The sequence below is a fragment of the Hibiscus syriacus genome, unplaced genomic scaffold, assembly GCF_006381635.1.
Source record: "Hibiscus syriacus cultivar Baekdansim isolate YM2019G1 unplaced genomic scaffold, ASM638163v2 tig00111088_pilon, whole genome shotgun sequence".
Lineage (NCBI taxonomy): Eukaryota > Viridiplantae > Streptophyta > Magnoliopsida > Malvales > Malvaceae > Hibiscus > Hibiscus syriacus.
Genome location: NW_024062978.1, coordinates 232,491 through 258,245, shown reverse-complemented (window position 1 = coordinate 258,245; position 25,755 = coordinate 232,491). Strand labels below are relative to the sequence as shown.

Sequence of the window (25,755 nt, the reverse complement as noted above, 5' to 3'; positions counted from 1 at the left end):
TCCAAGAGCGTAGTATGATCCGTTATACCACACTCGGTTTTCCTTCCTTCCTTCGAGGAATTTCAGTACGATCTGGTAAAATATTGAATCGAAACACATCTCAGAAACAAGACAAAGCTAAGTTAAAAAGATCTAAAAGTTTCTCATTCACCTGTCCCATCCTATCCCAAAATCCACGGCAGGTTGCTACAAATATCCAACTTGTGAAGACCTCATGTAGGTTTGAGATGGAGTCTATCAGTTGTGAACTCAGCATCTGCATTCGCTCGCGGATCTCAGTTCCTTTATTTCCTCATGTATCCTTTTCAGTCTCGTATTTCGATTAGCTTGAGTCTGAAACAGTCATTAAGCACTAATTATAATAGTGTTTTTTAGGATGAATTGCTATCAAGGATGAACTTGGAACAAAGTTGCATTTCTTTTAACTTGGACGATCATAGGTGAGTGAGAACTAATAAAATAGGACTTACATTGTTAACAAGCTTCTCCACCGTTGCCTGCAAATAATTTTTATACTTCGTTCTCAACATGACAGTTATCCCATTCATCTGCTCTCCAAACAGAGACTTCTTGTCCCCGGTGAGAGGCAGACAGGATGCCCAAGACTTTAAGATCTCCTCCACTCTACAATGCAAGACATCAAGAATTCTCTTGACAGTGTTAAGGAATATTCCTGTCACCATTAACAACAACTAAATTAGGATATGCAAGAACTATATTCACGGCTGACCCAATAGACTGGAGTTCAATTATATTGATTATGGTGCAGTCACTTGGCTGGGAACTGAGTATAGAGCTGTCGACTGCCTTCGTGTCAGCTTCTGGACATGCATGTTAAGTCTTTTTGGAATACTATCTTTCAAAGGAGTCAAGATGTCATTATATTGTTTCTCCAGTGCTTTAAGAATGGCTCTTTCCACATTGGCAACAGCCTTCACATTTAACCAAAATTATGCAACGGTCACACAAACATGTTCAAAGACAAAAACTGCAAGAGAAAGTGTTAGAAATTACATTTTCCAAGACCAAAGAGTACTGAGGTGTTAAGAAATAAACCGAGTACGAGTACGAGTAATTTTCCTATAACCAGATTAGTGAGAATGCGAAATAAAAGCGGAAAAATAATACCCGAAATTGATAACGTAGTTCAGCCAATTTGCTTACGTCTCCGGACAGCTACAGATCTTTTACTAAGAGAGAAAATTTACAGGTGTTTACAAAACACTCACTACTCACAAGAAAGCTCTTTAGTATTGGGAGAAAGAAATGGTTTTTGGGATGGTTTTGAAGCTAAATGAGCTAGGGTATTTATAGTTGAAACTAATGACTTAATCTTGTAAATACCCTAAAGCCTAGGGATTAATTGTGATTATCCCATTATCATTTTTCTACAAACATCTACCAAACTTTGAAAAACTATTTTTCAAAGAAATATTTACCAAACTTTGAAAACCATTTTCCAAGAAACATTTACCAAACTTTGAAAACCATTTTTTCAAAGTTGGTTGCCAAACTTGAAAATCATTTTAACAATACTTTCAACAATCTCCCACTTGAAGACTAGTTTTAATCTGTCTTCACACCTTGATCAATGCAACAGCTTTTCTAGTCTTGTTACTCTATCATGCCAACTGAAGTTGAATACAACTTCAGTTTGTCTGTAGTCACCGTCTTTGTCAACATGTCTGTCGAATTTTGAGCTCCACTGATCTTTTCAAGTTTCAAAATCCCATCTTCCAGAAGAGACCGGATAAAATGATATCACAATTGTATGTGCTTTGTCCTGGAATGAAAAGACGGATTCTTTGCTAGATGTATAGCACTTTGAATGTCGCAATACAAGACATTATTTTCTTGTTTCTTGCCTAACTCTTCCAAGAAACTTTGGAGCCAAACCATCTCCTTGCTGGCTTCCGTAACAACGACATATTCTGCTTCAGTTGTGGAGAGAGCATCTTCTGTAGTTGTGAAACCCAACTCACTGCGGTTCCTCCTAGAGTATAGACATACCTTGTAGTGCTCCTTCTGATGTCAACATTTCCGGATAGATCAGCATCTACATAGTATGTCAGTATCGTATCTTCACCTTTGAAACAAAGTGCTTTGTTTGTAGTACCGCGCAGATATCTGAGGATCCATTTGGCTGCTTCCCAGTGTACCTTGCCTGAATTATTCATGTACCTGCTAACAGCTCTCACTGCTTGAGCAATATCTGGTCTGGTACAAACCATGGCATACATTAGACTTCCAATTGCTGAGGCATACGACACCTTCACCATGTGTGCACGTTCTTCCTCCGTCTTTGGTGACTGTTCTTTGGAGAGTCTAAAATGAACACCTAAAGGTGTACTTACTGGTTTAGCATCTTGCATGTTGAACCTGGAGAGTACTTTGTTGATGTACTCAGCCTGTGATAACATCAAAGTCCCCGACTTTGTGTCTCTTTTAATCCTCATCCCAAGAATCTGCTTTGCAGCGCCCAGATCCTTCATAGCAAACTGCTTCGACAATTTTTGCTTCAAGTTTATAATCTCTTGCATGTCTGAGCCTGCAACGAGTATGTCATCAACGTACAACAATAAAATAATGAAGCTATTGTCGAACCTCTTGATGTAGCAACAATGATATGCTTGGCATCTGGTAAAACCACTGCTACTCATGAAGCTATCGAACTTCTTGTACCATTGTCTATGAGCTTGTTTTAAACCATACAAGCTCTTCTTCAACCTGCATACCAGGTTTTTCTTGCCTGCCTCTATGAAGCCTTCTGGCTGCCTCATGTAGATTTCTTCCTCCAACTCACCATGAAGGAAAGTTGTCTTTACATCTAACTGCTCAAGATGTAAATTCTCTGCAGCTACAATTTTCAACACCAGTTTTACGACTGGAGAGAAAATTTCATTGTAGTCAATACCTTCTTTTTGCTGAAAACCTTTGACAACCAATCTTGTTTTGTAGCGTTTGCTCCCATCATGCTCTTCTTTGATCCTGTAAATCCACTTGTTGTGGAGCGCTTTCTTGCCTGGTGGTAATTCAGCTAATTCCCACGTCTGATTTGATATAAACGAGTCCATCTCATCTTTCATGGAAGACTCCCACTTGACTAAATCCTTCACCTGCATTGCTTCATCATAGCACTATGGTTCACCATTGTCAGTCAGCAACAAGTATTGCAAAGAAGGAGAATAACGTTGGGTTGGTTTAGGAATTCTGGAGGAGCGTCTTAGTTCCGGTGTGACTGGTTCTTCTTGAACTGCTTCAGAACTGATTTGAACATCATTTCCAGAAATCTCCTCGAACTCAGCAAATTCCTTTGTTTCAGCTTTGGTATTGGAGCTGCTTGATTCTACAGTTGACATGTCTTTGTACATCACATTCTTATTGAAAATGACATCTCTGCTTCTGATGATCTTCCGATTTTCATAGTCCCAAAATCGGTAGCCGAACTCATTACCACCATAACCAACAAAAACACATTTGTTGGACTTGGCATCAAGTTTACTTCTTTCAGTAAAGTTTATGTGTACATAAGAAATACAACCAAACACTCTTAAGTGTGAAAGGTTTATTTCTTTCTTGCTCCAAACTTCCTCTGGTATTCTTCCATCCAAAGGAACTGAGGGCCCACGGTTGATCAGGTAAGCTGCAGTGTTGATAGCTTCAGCCCATAGAAATTTGGGCAATCCGGCATGTATTCTCATGCTTCTGGCACGTTCATTCAGAGTTCTATTCATGCGCTCTGCTATGCCATTCTGTTGCGGTGTCATGGGAACTGTTGTCTCCATCTTGATCCCATTGTTTGCGCAAAATTCTCTGAATCTACAATTTTTGTACTCTCCTCCATTATCAGACCTCAACCGCTTGACTTTCAGACCAGTCTCATTTTCCACCATGGCCTTCCATTTTCTAAAGGTATCAAAGACTTCTGATTTTTTTCTTCAGAAAATAAACCCACGCATTCCTTGTAGAATCATCGATGAAGGTGACATAATATAATGAGCATGCAAGAGATGTAACTGGAGATGGTCCCCATACATCAGTATGAACCAACTCTAACTTTTCAGCCTTGGGTGTCTTACCAATCTTTGCAAAGCTGACTTTCTTTTGTTTGCCAAAGATGCAATCCTCGCATAGTCCGACATCTACATTCTTTAGATCCGGCAACTTTCCATTTGACAAAAGTGTCTTCATCCCTTTCTCGCTCATATGGCCAAGCCTTTGGTGCCATAGGTTTGATTTTCCATCAGCATCCGCTACTGCAATGATATTCTCTAAATTTGAGGTTATATATAGAGTACCAGTTTTCTTACCACGAGCAATGACGAGTGCTCCTTTGGTAATCTTCCATTCACAGCCTGAAAAGGTTGTACTATATCCTTCTCCATCAAGCTGTCCTACAGAAATCAAATTCCTTTTGAGGCCAAGAATATGTCTCACTCCTGTCAGCTTCCAGGTGGTCTGGTTTGGCAACTTTAATCGGATGTCTCCTTTTCCAACGATCTTCAAGGTTTCATCATCGGCTAGATGAACCTTCCCAAAATCACCACTGACATAGTTCTCCATGATTTCTCGGCATGGGGTGGAGTGGAAAGTTGCCCCTGAATCCAAGATCCATGATTCAATCGGAGTGTTGATGCTTAGAATCATGGCATCAGCTGTCTCCTCTGTCATGTTGGTAGATTCATGTGCACCGGTATCTTTCTTCAGTGCTCGACAATCTCTTTTAAAGTGACCCTTCTTGCCACAATTATAACATGTAAAATCTTTCTTTCCTGTTCTTGATTTGCCCCTTCTAGATTTTGATCTACCACGATTTGAATTTCTTTCTGAAGTTCTCCCTCTAGACTCCGTGTGCAAGGCTGAGGAGGTTGATGCTTCAACCGATTATCTCAGTCGAATTTCTTCACTCAGTACCAGATCCCGAACATCGTCGAATTTCAATTTATTATTTCCCGACGAGCTGCTAACTGATGTAACAGTAGCATTCCAACTGTCTGGTAGAGATGATAAGAGAATTAAAGCTCGAACTTCATCATCGAATTCAATTTCCACTGAACTCAACTGGGTTGTGATTGTGTTGAGTTCATTTAGGTGTTGTGTCATCGATGCCCCTTCCGTCATCCGCAAATTGAATAATCGTCTCATCAAGTGCACTTTGTTTGAGGCTGATGGCTTCTCATACATACTGGAGAGAGCCGCCATAAGACCCGCCGTGGTCTTTTCCTTTGCTATGTTGAAAGCAACATTGCGGGATAACGTCAGTCGAATAACTATGAGGACTTGTCTGTCGAGAAGAGCCCAGTCTTCATTCTTCATGCCCCTTGGTTGCTTTCATGAGAGATGTTGATATAGATTTTTCTGGTACAAAAAATCTTCGATCTGCATCTTCCAAAAGCCAAAGTCCGCATCATCGAACTTTTCAATTTTCACATTCCCTTCGTCTGCAACCATCGCTCCCACTCGAATCTGGTTTCGTTTGGATCGTTTCTGACAATTCTTGCGAACCACCGTGTATTAGAACACCTCCGTCGACAAACTCGTATCGCCGACAAAATTTTTACTATTCACGAAATTTACTATTTATGTGAATAGTAATGAATAGTAACCTCACAAAAAAAATTGACAAAATTCACAACCAAAAGCTCTGATGCCAGTTGTTAGGAAATAAACTGAGTACGAGTAATTTCCCTATAACCAGATTAGTGAGAATCCGAAATAAAAGCAGAAAAATAATACCCGAAATTGATAACAGAGTTCAGCCAATTTGCTTACGTCTCCGGACAGCTGCAGATCTTTTACTAAGAGAGAAAATTTACAGGTGTTTACAAAACATTCACTACTCACAAGAAAACTATCTAGTATTGGGAGAAAGAAATGATTTTTGGGATGGTTTTGAAGCTAAATGAGCTAGGGTATTTATAGTTGAAACTAAGGACTTAATCTTGTAAATACCCTAAAGCCTAGGGATTAATTGTGATTATCCCATTATCATTTTTCTACAAACATCTACCAAACTTTGAAAAACTATTTTTCAAAGAAACATTTATCAAACTTTGAAAACCATTTTCAAATAAACATTTACCAAACTTTAAAAACCATTTTTTCAAAGTTGGTTGCCAAACTTGAAAATCATTTTAACAATACTTTCAACATGAGGCCACCGATTGATAACAACTTCATAACCAATAAGGGAATCTTTTATCTTCTCGTACATTTCTTTAGCAAAAGGTGAGGTTGAATGGTTTGTTGTTACTCCAGACCAAGGCACCTGATTATGTTCCAAAGTCCATATTCAAGAGTTCAAGGTAAGTTATACCAGATCCTTGATAATAAATGCACTTGGTTTATGTACCCGAAGAAGAATATTTGTTTTTTGCTTCTTTAAATATCATCCTATTTATATCAGATTAAGTAAAAATTATGAAAAATTATATCCAATGCCTTGTACAAAAAATAAGAGAAAACGCCCAAATAAAAACAAAAACCAAAAAATCAAGGAGTAATTAACAATGAAATATTGCACAAAATAAATACTAGTCAGGAATCCAAAGAAACTGTAAACCTTAATTGTAAAAGTTAGTATAAAAGTTAGTAATTTATTGCATGTCACCGGCGATATCAATCCTCATTCGTATATCATTTTTATTTGCACCCGACAACTGAGTATCGATATATTATGTCGTCATCTAAATAAAATAATAAATAATAAATTTAAAATTTTATTAAAAAATAAAGTTAAAAATTTACCTTCTAGCCAAATGAAACTTAAGGGGCTGATGTAATTGGCGTCAAAAAGAGAACATGTACCACGCCCAAGACTGTAGCAAGACTAGACAACCAAAAACATCGGCCTTTTGACCCCTTTCGACAATTGTAGCCTTGCAAAGTGTCCGGTATAAAAATTTCAATTTGGCCAAGCCCCAACTAGTGTTGCGATACTCAGTAAAATTATTTAATATTGAAAGATACTGAATGTGCGCCAAATTATCGGATTTGTCCGTAATAATATCTCTCCAATCAATTGGAGAAGATAATCTTGAGTTGCAAATATAACCTCATCTTCGGTAGAGTAGTTAGTCATATTAAATTCGGACTTCAACCAAGTGATCCATACGGTACCCGTCTATGATCTCTGGTGGTGACATCTTCCCCAAAACTGCCTGAACAATAACAAATCGGCTGAAATCGTTGTACCTCACTAGTGCCGCACCATTAACCAAAACAACGAGTTGGTAAGCGACATCTTCCAACATAATAGTCGCTCCACCACTCAGAAAATGGAAAGTATGTGTGTCTCTAACGTTCAATCAGAGTCGAAATTAATGTCAGATTCACCTTAAAACCACTCTGATATGTGGCTCGATACAACTCAAATTATTGTAGATATATAATAATCTGTTGATGTAGATCTCTCAGTATTATTCTTCGTTGACGAATGCCCTATTCTTCTTTCAGGGTGGGTTTGAGCAAAGAAATATGTATATCACGTAACATTTCACATTGAGTAGACATTTTGAAGAATTCTTTAAAAAATAATTTTTCTAAAATTTTTTAACGATAAATAATAAAAATCTTAAAGCTCAAACGTTTATCAAAACGTTAGAGATTTGAAGGCTGAAGGGAGAAAAGGCATCACGACTACTGTTGCTTTAGAGATGAGCAACATAACAAATTGTAGTCACACCTAGATGTGCACATTTGTCGGATTTCAATCCGATCCAGATCGGTTTTTATCCGATCCGGTTTTTTCCCATAGAAAAAAACCGGTTTATAAAATAACCGGTTCGGTTTCTAATCGGTTTGGAGGGCCAGATATCCTAACCGGTGTAACCGGTTTCGGTTTTAAAAAAACCGGTTTTTTTAAAAAACCGATTTTAATATTCCAGATTGCTCATAGGGAACCGATTCCCCCCCAAGGGGGTACCGATTCCTCACTGAATGGTTTGGCTCCGAGATTTCCAGAATGCTCGGAGGGAACCGATTCCCCCATAGGGGGTACCGATTCCCCCTATTCAACGGTCGAAATATTTGAATTTTACACTTAGGGAACCGATTCCCTATGAGAGGAAACCGATTCCCTATGAGAGGGTACCGATTCCCCCACGCTCCAAGCATTTTTATTAAATGTTTTCACACTTAAACGGCTATATTATCTTCATTAATTATCACTAACGTTCAGAAGTGATTCAAGGTGTATTTAAGCAAGCTTAGAAGCCATTGATCAAAGACAAGAAACATCAAGCAACTAGAATCAAGAGAGAATCAAAGAGAAAGCATCAAACCTCAAGTTCGATAAATTCAAATACTTAATTGAAATACTTAATTAACTCAACATAATTGAAATACTTAAATACTTCCAAGTTTGATAAATTCAAATACTTAAAAACTTCCAAGTTCGATAAATTCAAATACTTAAAAACTTCAAGTTCGATAATTGAAACAAAGTTTACGATAATTGAAATAAAGTTATAAAATAAACTACATTGCCATCTCTTCTTCATCATCTTCGCCTTCTTCGTTTGGAGGGGATATTCCAAGTTCGACTTCTTCAATGTGTAAGTTTGCTTCCAAATCGGCATCAATTGCATCTTCTAGGGTGGTGATATGTTGCTTACGAGCCGCTCCATCCAAATAATCCTTTAAACAAATACATACTTCCACCGACTCGGGACTTAGTCTTGATCTCCGTTGCGATATAACCCTGCCACTAACAGAAAAAGCGGATTCTGAAGCTACCGTAGAAGCTTGGACGGTTAGTAAATCACGGGCCATGGCGGCTAGAATCGGAAATTGTGCTTCATTTTCTTTCCACCAAGCCAAAATATCCAAACTTTCAAACTCTTCAAATGTCATTTTTGATAGAAAATCACATGACATGTAATTTCCCAACTCGCTACTTGGGGTGGTAGTACGTGATCGTTTGGATTGGGAATTTACAAGAGTGTTAAAAAGATTCAAATTTATATTACTTGGACGTCTACTAGATGATTCCGCATTCATTCTCATTTGATCGTGTATTACACTACTTGATCCGTATTTAGTTAAATAAATTGCAAACATGTCTCAAAAACATTTGTTAAAATAATTTATTTGGTTTTGGACAAAGTTGGGTTCATCATCGGTTAGATTAAAAGCAAACGCAATTTGTTCAATTAGTGTTTCAACCCCACCAACATTTAATGTTGGGTTTAAAGCGACGGCACAAGTAAAAATGGGGGAATCTCCTTAAAATATTTTAAAAGTTTTTCCTTCATTGCAAAGACAATTTCTTGAAAAACTTCGGTTTCAAATTCAAAGTCATTTAGTCGGGTAGCCAACAAAAATATTTGATTAAGAACCAACGGGCTAGTAGGGTAATAAACACCGGATAAAAAAGTTGTTGCATTTTTAAAAACCTCAAGCAAATCGGTTATTTTGGCTATAGTTTCCCAACTCGAATCCGGATAAATGTTTGGGACATGACCCCTCTCGAAAAGCCGATCGTGAAATGTTTGCAATGTTTCCCTTTGCCTTAAGGCAGTATGCATCATCATCCAAGTTGAGTTCCAACGAGTTGGACAATCCAAATTAGGACCCAAAGCTTTTTTATTAACGGACTTACAAAATCGTTTATAATCATTTAGTCTTTTGTTGTTGTTACAAAGAACCGATTTTATCATTGTTTTAAATTCTAATCTAATCGGCTCAATAACCTCCAAACCGGCTTGCACGGATAAATTAATTATGTGTGCAACGCAACGGGTATGAAAAAACGCACCGTCTAAAATCGGTGAAAGTAATATTTTCAATCTTGGAACCGCGTTTGTATTATTCGATGCATTATCAAATGATATAGAAAAAACTTTATTTTCTAATTTATAAAGACAAATTACCCTTTTTAAAAGTGTAAATAAATTAGCACCGGTATGCGGCTCACCGAATAATTCAAACGCGATTGTTCTTTTCATCATTTGCCAATTATCTTGATCTAACCAATGTGACGTAACGGCTAAAAAAGAATTTCCGGTATTATGAGGGGAACTCCAAACGTCATATGTAAGCGACACACCATAACGGTGTTCTTGGAATCCTAAAATCATTTTTTCCCTCGCCGTACGCCACATTTTTATAGCATCTCTTCTAAGGGTAGTACGACTTACTTGAGTATAACGTGGTTGCATTAGTTGTTGAATTGTTGTCGTAAAATCTTCATCATCAAAGTGGTCGAACGGCAATGCTTTTGTAATCACGAACTTTGTAAACGCTTCTCGTAATTTTTCGTCGTCGTAAACAAAAACACCACCTTGCGGTGTAAGATTCGATTGACTAGGATCCGATCTTGAGCGAAGTGCCTTGCATGATTTTGTCAAATGGTTCTTCAACGTTGTGTTTCCTTCCGATGCAAGAAACTTTAGACAAAGTTTACAACGCGCCCTCCTCGAGCCATTTGACATCTCACATAAATCGTAGTGATCCCAAATGTCTTTGTTTCGAGTGTGTTCGATCACTCTCACGACTTCAAGGTTCCCCCCGACGGAAGATTCAGCCGTGTTACTCATGATGAACAAAAAATTACAAAAATAAGATTTGAGAGATGTTTAAGTGTTGTGTAATAAGATTTGAGAAATTTGTAATCAACCAAATACATCCCCAACCTATTTATACATGTTTAGGGTGGTAAAATGGTAATTTTTTAAAGAAAAAAACGGTCAAAAACAGTCACAAAATCCCCCCCAACGACTATATTAACGGCTAGTTTTTTAAACCCAGACCGGTTTTTTTTCGGATAAAAACCGGTTTTTTAACCGGTTTTTTTCAAACCGATTTTTTATCCGGTAAAAAAACCGGTCGAGGTTTTTTTCTCCAAACCGGTTAAAATAACCGGTTTAAAAAAATCCGATCCGGTTAAAAAAACCGGTTTTTCCCAAATCCGATTTCGAATATTTTTTTCGCAAAATCGGATATTCGGATTTTGTGTGCACCCCTAGTCACACCTCACTTAAATAATTTGTCTTTAAACACCTTCCTCGCCAATTCCATTTTCTAACCATTAGAGGACTTGCTGGCCCAAATATAAAATATTTATTACATTTATTAAACTATTGTAAATATAATTATGATTGCATAATAATGTAAAACTTTGATATATTTGATAAAATTTAATAAATTTAATGATTATTGTATTTTTTTTAAATTTTAATAATCTAACTAATAATTTAAATACGATTTTATGATATTTAATATATAATAAATATGTAATTTTTTTACTTTTTAAATATTAATAAAGTTTGATATAAATGCCATATATAAATTATAATGGAATTAATCCAAAATCAATTTTAGTAGGTCGGGTGATTAAGTTGCTCGTCTTTGTTCTCTCATATTTTTTAAGTTATAAATTCTAGACTCACTAGGAGTATTCTCCTTCCTCCCCTAGAATCATATTTCCCCTCCCTTCTAAATAAGATTATGATTGGATTTAAAATTTATAGAGAGAAAAAATCAATCCTAGTGAATCATAAATTTAACACGAGTTAACATTTCATCAATTAAATTGTAATAAATTAATAATGTAAGTGAACTTATTAAGTGGCCTCAGTAATTAAAGGCAATGAGGGACACCGGATTTTATGTTAAGGGTGAACTTGAATTTTTAAATTTTCAGGGGCGAACTTGAACTTATAAGATTTCAGGGCGAAAACAAATTTTTTGATAGAAAATATATATAAAAATCTAAAATATATGGTAATTTTAAATTTTCAAAGGAGGCGATTGTCCCCACTTGCCCTTCCTCGGTCCATCCCTGGTTAAAGGGAGTGTTGTTCTCCTTTGAGATTCCGGATTCAAGTAGTTATGTTTATATAGTGTGCTTTATGAATGGTTAAGAAAAAATATGAAGATATACTACCTTCTAATCACTCTCGGACTATTAAAAAACAATTTAAGTGACTGAAACATAACAATAATAAGTTTTATGATCAAAATAAGAAAAAAAAACAAACAAAAGGGACATCCTTTGTAGTTTACCCATTTAATTATCATACCAGATTCCAGACTGTCCTTTCAGTTTGAGAGAGACTAACTCAAAATCTGACAACCTTCAGTTTCACTACACCAAAACAAAGAACATTTTTGTCTAATTCTCTTTGCAATAGCAGGTTCCGAGTTACACAGTATGATAACATATCCACATTTTTATTTTGAATGCCAAATTATCGTATATATATCAATAACATGTTTCAGACAATTACTACAAATCATCATCTTCTTCAGCTTACCTTCATTGGTGTTTGCGTGGACTTGAAGACAATGACTCAGAGTTTCAAAGCCTTAAATCATCGGAAGCAAAATGAGAATCATGGAGGACTGTAATTAAGAACAAAACACCAAACACCGAACAGCTACTGCGTTCCACGTTTCGGCTCATGCACCCCAGAATTTCACTTTCGAAACTTCCTCTCCCACCTCCAGTCGGTGGACTCACTGTCCCAACGCCACTCTCCATTCACGCGCCGACACCTCGGCCCTCCGTACACGTCATGTACTCCCCCCTTTACAATGTGCATTGTAACTCACCTCTCCGGTAAGCTTATCAATCCCCTCCTCGATTTCTTCTCCCTGCTTGTCCTGGTTCAAAAGTCTCACTTCCACTCTCTTTTCCCCCAATATCAAGATAATTACAAAAACAGACGTTGTGTATTTCTTTGTATTGATCTTACTTCTACTAATGCTGATTACTTCTCTGCCTAGCCACGGATCTAGAAATTTAAAAAGTGGAATCTAAAATTTTAATACTGTATTCTAAAAAAATTTAGGTATGTAATTTTTTTTTTTCATTTTCATTGACAAATTAAATTAAACATTTTTCTTCAAAATAATAGATGTGCATTGTCTCCCAAGAGTCACATACATCTGCCCCAGTCTGTGGCCCCCACAGAAACTCTACTGGTGGGTCCTCAGTTTTATTTTCTTTGGTTTCTTATGGGGTATGTCATATTTGGGACATGCTTCATTCATCAGTTATATATATCTGAGGTAATCTCTGTTTCGGTTCTGCAAGACTTTGAGGTTCAGGGGAGGGGGGAATGGGTGAGATATCGAGTGAAATGAAGAGTGTTCCGGTGGAAAACGATGTCGTAGACCAGAATTCCGATGAGTTTAGGAGATCTGTGTTAGGAAAACAAGTGTTGGCAGCTGGTCGAGGTGATCATGTCAATGGCCAGCAGCTGCTTCACCAAGGTGATGATAATAACACATTTCTTGCTTCGCAAGAAATCCATGGAAATCCTACTGTTTTTAAGGTTGATGATGATGTTGGTAACGAGGGAGTGCAAAAGATGAAGGAGAAGCCTAAGCTTACATTGACTAAAGATAATAAACCTCGCCTTCGATGGACTAAGGAACTCCATGCTTACTTTGTTGATGTTTGCAATCGCCTTGGTGGCCCTCATAGTCAGTGTTCATTTCCTTCAATTCTCTGCCATTTTTTTTCTTCGTGTCTCCTTGTAGTTTTTTCAGTGTGTGCATATACTTCTTTCTTAAAACCAACAAGAATAATCTTATATCAGGTGGTATATGTTGAATTAATTGGGATCTAAAATGGATTCATCTTTGAGAAGATGTGGTAGGAGCAAGAAAATGACTCATAAAACAGTTTGATTCTGCTCGTTTGACTGGAAACAGCATGCATACATTGTTCATTGCTTAGCAAGATGTCTGCTGTATTTTTCCCTTTTCTTGTTCATCCTTATCCAACATGCATCAACCGCTTAGGCTTGTCGTGTTGAATAGTTAAATTCTCCTCCAGCTTCATTTTTCTTGCTCAGCTTGAAAATTTTCATTTCCTTTTTCTATTCCTAGTATAATGATATATGTTTGTTTCTTGGGAAAGTAACTCTACTCATTCAACGGTGATTGGAGCTTGTTTTTACTGCTTTCCAGATTATTCACTCAACATGCATAACCTTTTCCAACCAATTTTAGAGAGAAATTAATTCATCCGTGTGTGCAAATGAGATTTTGCACAAGTTGCTAAATTTTTGTCCTCCAACACTTTACAAATTTTATATGTTTTTGCATAAGTTTCTAATTTTTTCTAGTAAGATTAAACTGCAGATGCTATTCTCCGATCACTTCTTCCCTTTGTTTAGATTCCACCAAAAATATTTTGATCATAGTTTTAGATAAGATTTTCTTGAATTTGACATCTTGTTTCTCCGATGTTTTTTTTCGTCCACTTGATCTCTTTTTATGTGTAAGATTCCTAAAAACCATTGTCAGTTTGTTCACTGCATACTCCAATTTTCCTTTTGCAGTGTTGTTTTACCTTTCTACGCTTGACATGTTTAAATAGATCGACTTAACGGTAATCTAGGAAGTCCGTGTAGGCTCCTCGCCGCAGCCGACAAAATATATGTCGATTAGTGGCTGTTTATGGATGTTAAACTTTTCTTTTCTGATTCATATCATCATGTAGTTCTGTTACATTGCATTCTAGGAGTAATGTTCATACTCTTCCAGATGCTCATGGGAAGTTTGTCGCCTTGTATTACATCGTTTCTCTTAGTGCCGTATGTAACGGTCATACGGCCTTACATGACATTGATGATGATGCGTATTGAATTCTATTTCTTCGTTACCGTATTTGACGGTACCAACTGCAAGCTTGTCGGCTTGTGTACCGTTGCACACACGCTTCGATGACTTTCAATATGTTCACATTGTTGAAGAATAGGGCATCTCCATGGGTCTGCAAATGACACTTGCAGTTATAGTATTACCATTTCTGCTTAGCATTGGCCAATTTTTAATCAATTTGTTTCAATTTAGTTTACTATGGACTCGGTAGCAACTGTAATTGAAATTTCTTGTACCGCAAGAATAACGTTAGGACATAATGCTTGATTGTTCAATGATGGACCAACCTAAACGAAGATGGCCACTATACCCTTTTTCTAAGGCTTATTCGTTAGTTTCCAGGAAGTCATAATGTATGAACTGAATTTCGGTTCATGTTTTTTCCGGCTCTGAAATGTTATTCGAGGACTCGTCTTGCCTTTGCTGCCTGTAAGTAACCTTGTAGTTACTATTACATATTGATGGACCATACCGTAAATCTTTTCTGCAGGAGCAACGCCAAAGGCCGTCCTGGACCTGATGGATATCGATGGACTCGGTGTTCGCCATGTCAAGAGTCATTTACAAGTAAGTCTTTGTTTGTATTTAATTAAAACATTTCTCTCTTTAGCACTTAAAACCAACTGTTAGAAGTTTCCATAAGAAGGATTATCATTTATGTAAATGTTAATCGATGTATGCCTCAGAAATACAGACTGGGCAGATATGCAGACAAGGAGTCGACTGAGGCAGGCAATACCGGTAGGTTCTGTTCATTTTAACCTGCGATTCGAATCATTATGGTATGTCCTCTTCACCTCGAATCGGAAACTCGAAAAGGATTGGAGTAGGGGCAAATATTTTTTCTGATATTTCTTATCATAACATGTTGCTATTCATGCTGACCATACATTTTGAAAACAATTTCTGAATGAAAGGAGTCTCATTCTCTCAAGTTGCTGGAAGTTCAAGCAGTGTTACTCCTTCAAACTCGATACCGTATGATAACAGGTATGCTTTTCTTTTCATGACGTTACTCTGTTTATCGATATATTTAATTTTTTTGCTCAACTGGTTCAAGGTTTGATACCTATGGTTTACTCTTGCCGTTCAATATGCAGGAGAGGCAGAAGAAACTCGAAAAACGGAAAGGGAGAACTCTATCTGAAACTTGAGGTGAGTTCGGTTACTATCGCTTCATTCTGGAATTTTTTTTAGCATTATATTAAAGCCATAATTTTGCAGGTTGAGAAGCATGCTCAAAGGTGTCTAGAAGCACAAAGAATGTACCTATACAATGCACTGGAACGCGCGTGCAAGAAGTTCGCCAATCAGTATATAGGCAGTGGAACCACGGGAAACACAGTCCTATATAGGCAAGCACCGGCTGGTTTAGGAAATTTCACGACTATACAGGCTGGTCCATCTGGTTTCGGAACATCAGCCACGACAATGCCACCGTTTTATTTCAACCAGCAGAATGCATCTGGTTTCGGAACATCGACCACGACACTGCCACCGTTTTATTTCAACCAGCAGAATGCATATCCAGCGTACAACAAACCAACAACTCTGGCCAGTCTCGGCAATCAACAGCTACCTTTTGGATGTCAGCAACAAGCAGCTTCTTTTCACGCTGCACCTCAGGGGGGTTTCTCATCTTCATCCGGCTATTCTGGAAGTTCATCGCATCAAAATACTTTGCCCGGAGTTGCTAGCCCCATGGACTGGCCTGATGATGAGGACCAAATAAGAGCCTTACTGAACTGGGATGATGATGAACCAAAGAACCTCGATAAAGCCTTGTAACTTTCTTATGGCACCTTTTAAGTAAACTGTGTAAAATCTATAGTAAAAAAACATTTTCAGTTGTAAGTTTTCAAAGTTTTTTTCATCCTTGTATAAGACTAGTTGTGGTTGTAACTCTTCCTGTCTGTCCTGTCTGTAAATATTAATGAAAAATAAATAACATAGGTTGGTGTCTTTATGGTAGGATCAAATCAACTAAAGAGCAGTTAATTCAACAACAAAAAATAGTCAATTAGACAAAGAAGATAGGCCTTTCTATTTGATTAAAAATAAGAGAAATACAGGACAAAATACTGGTAGCTGAAGACCAAGATGAAACTCATAATCGATCTTGACGTATGAGAAAAGATAGTGGACAAAATAGAGCGATGTGATGAAGCCAATGGTGCCTGTAGACAACATGATTGCAATTGCCATGATCATGGAGTAGCCAAGATAAAGAATAGCTTATACAGGACCACTCAAACTCTGAAGGTCGAAGACCAAGTAGTTGATGGAGTATAGGAACACATAGAGTGCAACTGAACCCGAAGCAAAGAAAGCCTTCCACCACCATCGCCATTCCTCGACACAGAGATGCATGTAGGTAAGGATCACCGACACTTCAGCACAAACAATGACCAGTAGTAGGAGAACTATAAGCAAGAAGCCAAACACTTAATAGAACCTGCCAAGCCAGATGCTAGAAAGGATGAAGAGTTAGATGAACAGGGTTCCGAACGGAAGGGTCCCGGCACCAAGAACGAGAAGCCAAGAAGGATATTTGCGTGCAGGAATCTCCCTAGGGATCTGGTTGGTCCGTACAGGATATTGGATAGGTTCCGCTCGGGTCCCCAAGAATCCTCCCAAGAGAGTGAGAGGCACAGAAATGCAGAACCAGAGAGACAAGAGTATAAAATACAGAGAAATGGGAACTGCACAAGTACTTTTGCTGCCCCAAAGAATAAAATTTAATATTGTGAGGATAACAAAGACAATTCCAGGAAAGAAGCATGCGACCGACCAGGAAACAGACCTCCATCCTTCAGAAGAGACCTTGAGAGTTCTCCAGAGTCGTACAGCAGCATAGCCAGCAGCGGTACCCAAGAAAAGATAAGAGAATAATCATCCCTGTCAGTAGCATTCCTCGTGAAGCTGGTGACATGAAACCAAAGGCAGAAAAAACTATAGTGACAGCTGCCATTCCTGTGATCTGAACTCCATCTCCGATCATCACACAGAGAAGTTTCGGGAAATCTGGTTCCCTAAAAAATCACCCACAACAAACTTCCATCCAGAAAGCTCTTCATTCATTTGTGCTTGAGCTTCTTTGTCCAATTCCTCATACCTTGTCAAATCCCTCCCCACAGTCCTCAAGAATATGACGAACACAATACCAGCTAAGAAAGTAATCACCATCAAAGAATTCAGAATTGAAAACCAGTGCACACGTGCTCCTTCCATCTTCAAGTAAGCATCCCACCAAGACGGCCATTTAATATCACTTTTAATAAATTCAACCTCGTAAGTAAAAGAGATCCTCTCTCGTTCCCTTATTATCTGTGACTTGTCTAGCTCCAAGGGGCAATTCACAGGAGAGATAGTCATACATGTGAAGTTTAGTCATAACTTCTGGATCGTACTTGACACTGCATGGAATCACCTGAAAACCAACAATCTCGAAACCAGATGCCTTCTTCTGATCAACTTCAGAGATCACACCCATCCCTTCTTCCCTGGTTCCAATTATCTGCACACCAGTGCCTTCATACTCGTGAACACCTTGAACTTCAGATGATTGATAATGTAATCATTGTTGCTATTTGGTGGAGTATACCCAACTGGGAATCCAGTCCACTGAATGTTAACCCCATTCTGTTTCGCAATCCTCATAACAGGTAGATTGTCTAGAATCATATTCACTTGATATAAATCACGAGTCCTCGATAAGGTAGTTATCGATCTGATCTCCCATGAGGAGCTCACCTTGATTCTCGGCACTTTTCTTTATTCCACCGTGAGATTTGCAGTAAGGGAGACTGTAATAACAAAAAGGACGCTCGGTTTCAATGGAAGTTAATTTTGGCAAATATAGTGTCCGAGGTCGAATACGTGTGCATGTAACTCCCAGGCAGGTAAAACCCATGAGAATAATGGGCAAAAGGAACCAATAACAGAATAACCGAGCAGATTCCGGGCATCTTTCTTTCCGGAAAAACCATGATGATAGCAGATCTTGCAATATACTGTCGAATCTAAGCAACTCTAGTTCGAAGCATTCAGAATGAAAAACGAAATCTACAGAAAACAGATGTTCAAAAATCAGTTTCCATACAAATTCAACTTAATATTAACTAAAAAAACCCTGAAAGGATACGCAGATGCCTAAGCATAAAACAATTTCATTGCATCAACTTTAAAAGCGGTAGATCCAAATACCGAAATGCAAAAAAGCATGAATTTTAAACAACATTTCAACCAAATCTACTGGAAACCAATCATATCAATTCAAAATCATAAAACAGATCAAAGTACTGAAACAAAGAAGAATTGGAAGATTAGATCTAAAACCAAAATTCCCATTTAAGTAAAAGGCGGAGAAAGAATAAAAGAAGATTGGAGAAAGAACCTGAGACGGGTCTAGGGGACTTTCGGCTCCTTGATCCAACAATGACACAGAAAACGCGTGTGAACGAAGCAGAGAACCCTGGATTTTGTTTCTCTTTGATATTTATTTTCCCTCTCAATGGTTTAACTTTAAAGCTACTAAGAATTATGCGAATCTTTTGAAGAGAAGAAAACGGAGATTGGAAGATATATACATAATAGAGTGACAAATCGAAGAACGTGAGAAACAGTAAAAAAAATTGAGAAATTTAATGTAGGGTAGTGACCTAGAATGACAGAGCTGTCGTTGTTGTCTCATCCGACGCCGTTAATTCTATATGTGGGCGTTTAGGCCTTAGGGCCAACCAACACTAGGCCCGTTGGCCTAGACCCAAATCCACCGCCGAACCGCCAATTGCCAAATTATAAGGAATTCTACACCGACTACGAACCTGAGTTTCTTCTCCACAACGATTTAAGGATTCATTTCCCGGGTTCTATCTCGGCTCCCAAATTTATCTGCCCTTTTCAATTTCCTTCGACCCCTCTAGAGATACCTCGAAAACACGGGACATAAGATGGAAGATGATTGCCCAACAATCAAACGACCTTCGCTTAAATCCCATCCCCGTTTCAACAACTACCCCTTTTGGAAAGACAAGGTTCGTCTCACTTTCTAAGGAATAATTATGGGTTTTCAATCGTCTTTTAGGTTTCTGGTTCAGTCCATTTACCGTTTTATTTTCTGTTGAAAACTTGGAATTGATGAATGCTGTTTAAATTGTGGATGATGAAATTTAGTTTAGAGAAAATTGTTACAAAAGGGTGCGAGAAGACCGGACTCGTTTGCTTTGGAAAATGAGGTTGCCTGCTGCCCAATCTTTCAATCACAAGGTTCTCTGTTTTCATTCAAATGCACATCTCTTTTATTTCTTTCTTTCTACTTTCTATATCCACTTGTGTTGTAGTTCCTATCTAGTATAAGCTCGGTGCCTCTAATCACCTTGGATTCCAATATGTCATTATCTTTATTGCCTTTGGACATGGAATATGGAAAAAGGGATTCTTTTGCTTCATATCTGGTTACCCTGAACTTGGAAGTTATTTGAGAATAGTGTTTGTTACAGAGTTTCATGATCAATGTAGTCGGGAGGGGAACATGTGTAGGGTTGTACTTTACGGAGCTAATTACCTCGCTCGGGGGACTAATTGTGGGGTGTACTTTTTGGGCCTGGAATGACTTTGCTGGCCATAATGGATGGGCGTGGAATGATCATTGCATTTGTCCTTGTTAGCTTCCCATGATAAAATCTATATTGCTTTCGTTTTGTAATTTTTCTTGAAATTCCCTTGTTCAACGCTTGTGTCGAACAGAAAACCCCTATAAACTCTCCAAATATAGGGGGGGAAAACATAGGGAAAAGATACCCGTCTTAGATGGATATCTGCATTTTTTAGTAGCATGGGAAAATAGCCTGGTGAAGTTTTCTTTCACGCATTTTTTTTGGTTACATTTGTTGGTATTTTTGAATTTGGATGCTTTTTCTTGATTTCTTATAATTCTGTATGTCTTGATCTTAGTTAATGCGGTTGAGTTTATTTGTACATCCCTTATTTATTTATTTATTTATTATGTTTTCTGGTTTCAGGAGTTCATGAAGTCTGCCTTTCAGGACATAGTTTCTGATGAACTAAAAAAAATTAAAGATTCATCAATGAGTGACAGTTTGGGAAGATCTAACTCTGTTTCCGAAGCCTCTGATGAATTATGGGAATACAATGGCCTTCAAGATGCATATCAAGGTGAATGTGAAGAGATATTGTTAGAAATGCAAAGAATATTTTACGAGGATCTCAGGAGAGAGCCGGAAGGAAAAGGTAATTAATAGTCCCATTTTAAAAACAATGCTGTTAAGGCATGCATCAAAGTGTTGCCTGTATTCATCCCTTTCCATAAGTGGGTGAATGATCATGCAGATGCCTGACTCGGGAGGTTATATTTGGTAAAGTCACCCTTTTTGAGTTCAAATGTTTACTCTAGTTCCTTGCAGAACCAAAAGAAGGAACAGAAACTTGGGAAGATGAACAAAATGAGTACTTGGCCAGTGCAGTTTATGAGCATATGCAATTGAATGAGCAGGTGCAGTAACAATAAAGTTCATTTTTTATTTTTTATATAAATTTTAGTATTGTTAACCCTTGGGGGACATTTAACACGCAGTGTTTTGTGGGTGTGCTAAAATTCTTTCTAGGCACTATTTTCTGATAACTTGCAATAGATTTCTATAGTTTAGTTCCTGTATTATAGTTCATAGGACTTTCAATTTACATCGTTTTCTGCTATTTTTTTTCTAAATTAATGAAACCAGCAAGAATTTTGGTGTTTATGTTAGGTGCAGCAACAGATATGGTGCCCCATCTGTAAGAGAGGACAGTTACAACAGAACCATCAGCTAATTTATTGCACCCTTTGCAAACTTCAGCTTAACAGAGGCGACGAGGTTCTCCAATCAGCTTTTCTCTTCTTTTTTTACCTTTCTTTATTGTAAACTTTTATGCATGACAACTATTTCTATGTGATGACTCTTATCATCCGATTGCTCCATGTTTCATTTGATAAGTTTTCCCAACCCATGTAGTCCTGACTCTTTATTTTCCTTGAAGTATCCATGTCCAAACCAATGTCCGGCATATATTCAAATAATGGCACGATATATGATCTTTCAAAGACTTTAAAGGACATGAGAAAACTTGTAGAGAAAATAAGCATACATGTATCAAATAAATATCTATATCCAATACTCATACCTAAGTCCGAGAAACATAGCTCCTAACCTTGAATAGCCTGGATTCTCCACCCGAGAGATACTTTGAAAGTCTTACCTAAACTCTTCCAACTGAATATGTTAAACTCTATAAAACAACAAGCCACTTCCATTTATTCTTTATAGATTGAGATATTCTTGGAGCTTGCTCTTATAACAAAATAAATATGTACTTGTCTCTCTCTATGATCTTTTTGCTTGCGTGAAGGATATGAAGCATTCAAGAGAAATAAAAATTGATTTGTGTAGTAAGATGATTGTGTGCACTGCTTTTATGGTTTTTCTATAAATACAGTTGCTTGATAACTAAGCCATTGACATTTTGTTCGTGGTGATTTGTACTCTCATGTCAAGATTAGTCATTAGGAACAACATAAGTAAAAAGTTGCTTCTGAAGTTGACTTTCAATGACTTATCCACAACCTGGTCTGATTTTCAGGTTAAGTTAGATATATTATGCGATCGATTAGCGGAGGCCCATGCAGATCATCTCGAACGAGGGTGTAGATTAAAACCCAAGTTTTGCCTTGAGACTAGATTTGGCTTGACTGCATTGTACATCCTTTGTCAGGATTGCAGTACCTTCGAGATTGTCATTTAGCTTCCTTCCTGTTCCGGCCGCTGCATGGTTCATGGGTGCATCAAGCGTCTCTGGTCCATTAGTTTTAGTTTTGTTTTTGGTTAAGTTCTTGTGGCATGCTTCCATTTTATCTGAATCATATCTCTTCGCACGAGAGTTGTAAGTTTTGATATATTCTTTCTTTCTTTTTTATTTCAGTATGTTAAATTGAGCAGAAGAATCTCGTTTCTACTCGACTCTTACCATGATCAAAAGAATCTTGTCCCCCCTCAGCTCTCTAGATGTTCGTTTTACTGTAATGTTAGTTGCAATCCTTCTTAACAATGTCATTTCCTAAATTCATACTTTAAATAAAATATTTTTAAAACATATGTTAAATATGATATAGTTTAAAGAAGTCAACTTTCCGTATGGCATCAGTTGGATGAAGATTAATTAATGTACACCAATATGAACAAAAGAAGAGTACTTCACCCTCCATTGCAAAACTTTGAGGCCGGTACTGCATGCTCCGTTGCACCAGCTGATGTTAAGAATCATCAAACTGAAGCCGACAACAGCTACAGATATAGAGATCTATAGCTGCTTGAACAGCCTTGCATTTGAATCCAAAGCATAGCCGAATGATGAACTTTTAGAAACGTAACAACAACAAATCGAAGCTCAGAACAGCTCCTCTCGGAATTGAACTTGTTCCACGCTTCCTATTTAACATAGATACAAACAAAACACTGAAACCGCGAGGAAGAAAATATCCTGGAAAGAAACGGCAGCACTGTTATCCATCTAACAAAAATGTAACAAAAAAAGTTGTGGGTCTACTATAAATTAGGACACCAAGAGTGAGAAGTACCTTGAGCAAGTCAAACACCTTTTCTGAAATATATTTCTGCAGAAGATTGGCACCTTTTTGTTGGACTTTATCAGGATGGATGCAAAGCGTCGCCTTTCTGTAGGCCTTTTTAACTGCCGCAGCCGTTATCAAATCCGTCAAAAACACAGGTTGCCATCCGCATTCAGGCCAAAGAGCAAGTTGAGGAGACAAATAACACTAGTTGTCATGAAATTTGAGCTATTCAAATAAACAAATGGTGAAGAGAATCAACTAAAAATAAAATAGGCTTGAGGGTCACCTTTGCCCTTGTAGTAGACCCAATTTATCATTTTTACCTCTATCGTATTTTCACATCAATTTAACCCTCAAAGTTACTTAATTGCATCATCATATACCTTGCCCCTAACTTAAAACTCTAAATTATAAACCATATAAGTTAAGATTTAGGGATTAGAGGTTATGAGTTATAGTTTATGGTTTAAGATTTATAATTTAGGATTTTAAGTTAGAAGTAGAGTAAAAAATGATACAATTGAGAAACTTTGAAGGCTAAATTGATGTGAAAATACAATAGGGGCAAAAATGATAAATTGGAACTATTACATGGGCAAAAACTACCCTTTTTGTCAATAAAATAAAATCTGTCATCGAATTTGATCGGAATAACAGCAGTACTAGTTACAAGAAAATGAAACAATTTCATTGGTGGGGAGCAAAAGTTAAAACTTTTAGATGAATGACGTCATACATAAGTACTTGCAAGCATAACGACGACCATGCTCAAGCATCATGTGTTAGAAACACAATTAGTATCCTCAAATAGAAATCTGCATGCTCTAGAATTTGAGAATGATAAATTTTGAAGCAAGTTCTAGCAGAACATGGTAGAAAAGAAAAGTTAAAGACCGGAGACTGGGATCTGGATTGCTTTTTTAAATACTATTACTGCTATAGACTATATAGTCAGTATTATTAGCTGGAAAACACCATACATTGCACGATCATAGGAAGGTTTAACAAGATGTTTATATCCAATTTCTAGGATACAGAAATTTAACTAAAACGTCAGCAGCACAAAATATAATTTTGCAGAGGATAGAACAATTTTGAGTTCTACTTAAAATCAGCACCACATAGACATCCATTTGGACATATCAGCACTGCACTGAGCATAAGGAGGTTAGCAACTTAACTAGGAGGTTATCAGAAAAAGGACAGTGTTCAGTCACAAGGTGGTTCTTATTTTTGAATTCATTTTTGTTCCTCCAACAACTATCTTGTAGTTTGCCCTTAAAGCCATCTACTCCATGTACAAAACATCTCGAAAAAGCATATCAGACGATTGAAATGAGTCAACAAAATGAGAAGTATGGAAAAGGAAAACCTAGGGATATGATTGTTACCACATCAAAACTACAAGAGAACCAAAAAAATATGATAGAAATAGGCAATAAAACAACATACATATTGCAATGTTGATAGCAGAGCACGCAAATTTCCCTCTTTCCCAGCAGCCCATCTCTTGATCTGAACATCTAATGTTTCAGCAATTCTCTGAAATAATCCCATAAATCATTATTGGACAGACCAACTAAAAGAAAAAGTGTTGCAGATGTATGCATGTAACAGTAGAAAGTCACTCATTCACACACATTAAATAAATTCCGTACATATATTATACACAGCATATAGAAAGCATAGCAGTATTTCTTTCAGCAAATGTGCCATTATACATTCAATTAATAAAGAATCTAAATTAACATTACATAGAGGTGCAAGGGCAGATGTGAAGGTTAATTTAATTTTAGGTTCAAATAAGAAATTGATTTGCCACTCGTTACTCATCTCACCAGTGATACTAGGGCTACAAAAAATCTTGACCAAGTTTGAACTTATCAATAATAACAATTTTAGAAATCTAGCAGAATCATATTCTAGGATTAAATACTCGGTCATCGTTTTTTTCTCATATAAGTTTTTATTTGTAAATCAAAGCCACCTGATTTGTTTACATGTTGCTATAAAATTAAAGGGATTGTGTAAACTATCATGGAGTCAACTTTACAATTTACCTTTGACGCCAACTGAAGGTAAAACTGACAACCACAGACCTACACACACTTGCAACACATAAAATGCAATGCCACTGTGCAAGGTAAATCATGTGAGGGGTGGTGGGACCAGAGTAAAACGTTCATAATGGTTGGACCTATTGAAAAATAAACTCCAACAAAAACACTTGAAAAAAATGAAAAGATGGGAAACTAATAGAAAAAAAGAATATCTAGTCCATCCACTTACATGTCTCTCAGCTTGTTCCCTTTACACTTGAAGATCGCGTTGATTTTTCTCGGCCAGTGCTTTTGCCTGGAGATTCAGAACTCAATAGTAAAGCAGGCTAGCAAGCAAATTATAACGGAGTAGGAGGGCAAAGATAAATGAAATAGTGTAACAGAATACATACAGCACGCTCCTGAGTTCTTTGGTGGCTTTCCAACCAGGCTCTGCGCCTATCTTCAGTTTCC

At 37.4% G+C, this 25,755-nt stretch overlaps 3 protein-coding genes, 2 long non-coding RNA genes and 1 pseudogene across 5 annotated transcripts; 2 read left to right on the top strand and 4 right to left on the bottom strand.

Moving 5' to 3' along the window:
• Positions 1 to 256: 256 nt before the first annotated feature.
• Positions 257 to 6,269, bottom strand: LOC120152274. Its single transcript, XR_005518665.1, has 4 exons — positions 6,152 to 6,269; positions 1,015 to 1,035; positions 471 to 932; positions 257 to 333 (listed from the first exon to the last, which is right to left on the bottom strand). It is a non-coding gene; the product is annotated as an uncharacterized LOC120152274 (long non-coding RNA).
• A 6,795-nt stretch (positions 6,270 to 13,064) lies between these two features.
• LOC120152337 (protein PHR1-LIKE 1-like) lies at positions 13,065 to 16,404 on the top strand. The gene is made up of 6 exons (XM_039164582.1): positions 13,065 to 13,431; positions 15,107 to 15,183; positions 15,303 to 15,357; positions 15,534 to 15,606; positions 15,717 to 15,771; positions 15,841 to 16,404. The coding sequence occupies exons 1-6, from the start codon at positions 13,065 to 13,067 to the stop codon at positions 16,402 to 16,404; spliced, it is 1,191 nt and encodes a 396-aa protein (XP_039020513.1).
• A 253-nt stretch (positions 16,405 to 16,657) lies between these two features.
• LOC120152433 lies at positions 16,658 to 19,234 on the bottom strand (annotated as a pseudogene).
• A 103-nt stretch (positions 19,235 to 19,337) lies between these two features.
• Positions 19,338 to 24,943, top strand: LOC120152434 (RPA-interacting protein A-like). Its single transcript, XM_039164649.1, has 7 exons — positions 19,338 to 19,652; positions 19,792 to 19,884; positions 20,640 to 20,868; positions 21,042 to 21,130; positions 21,384 to 21,491; positions 22,255 to 22,554; positions 24,932 to 24,943. Exons 1-6 carry the CDS (start codon positions 19,569 to 19,571, stop codon positions 22,414 to 22,416), a joined length of 765 nt encoding a protein of 254 aa, XP_039020580.1. The 5' UTR covers positions 19,338 to 19,568; the 3' UTR covers positions 22,417 to 22,554; positions 24,932 to 24,943.
• Positions 22,936 to 24,008, bottom strand: LOC120152336 (auxilin-related protein 1-like). Its single transcript, XM_039164581.1, has 3 exons — positions 23,979 to 24,008; positions 23,249 to 23,446; positions 22,936 to 23,099 (listed from the first exon to the last, which is right to left on the bottom strand). The coding sequence occupies exons 1-3, from the start codon at positions 24,006 to 24,008 to the stop codon at positions 22,956 to 22,958; spliced, it is 372 nt and encodes a 123-aa protein (XP_039020512.1). The 3' UTR covers positions 22,936 to 22,955.
• On the bottom strand, positions 24,330 to 25,753 carry LOC120152435. Its single transcript, XR_005518672.1, has 3 exons — positions 25,695 to 25,753; positions 25,532 to 25,597; positions 24,330 to 24,784 (listed from the first exon to the last, which is right to left on the bottom strand). It is a non-coding gene; the product is annotated as an uncharacterized LOC120152435 (long non-coding RNA).
• Positions 25,754 to 25,755: the final 2 nt, after the last annotated feature.

Excerpts from the sequence above, each read along its gene's own strand:
- LOC120152337 (XM_039164582.1), top strand. The coding sequence starts at position 13,065 with ATGGGTGAGATATCGAGTGAAATGAAGAGTGTTCCGGTGGAAAACGAT. Across the intron at positions 15,358-15,533 it reads GACTGAGGCAGGCAATACCG|GAGTCTCATTCTCTCAAGTT; the intron begins GTAGGTTCTGTT and ends TCTGAATGAAAG. Across the intron at positions 15,772-15,840 it reads AACTCTATCTGAAACTTGAG|GTTGAGAAGCATGCTCAAAG; the intron begins GTGAGTTCGGTT and ends ATAATTTTGCAG.
- LOC120152434 (XM_039164649.1), top strand. The coding sequence starts at position 19,569 with ATGGAAGATGATTGCCCAACAATCAAACGACCTTCGCTTAAATCCCAT. Across the intron at positions 19,653-19,791 it reads ACCCCTTTTGGAAAGACAAG|TTTAGAGAAAATTGTTACAA; the intron begins GTTCGTCTCACT and ends GATGAAATTTAG. Across the intron at positions 20,869-21,041 it reads GAGAGAGCCGGAAGGAAAAG|AACCAAAAGAAGGAACAGAA; the intron begins GTAATTAATAGT and ends AGTTCCTTGCAG.
- LOC120152336 (XM_039164581.1), bottom strand. The coding sequence starts at position 24,008 with ATGGTCGTCGTTATGCTTGCAAGTACTTAT. Across the intron at positions 23,447-23,978 it reads TTATGCTTGCAAGTACTTAT|TGTTATTTGTCTCCTCAACT; the intron begins GTATGACGTCAT and ends CATGACAACTAG. Across the intron at positions 23,100-23,248 it reads AGGTGTTTGACTTGCTCAAG|GAAGCGTGGAACAAGTTCAA; the intron begins GTACTTCTCACT and ends TATGTTAAATAG.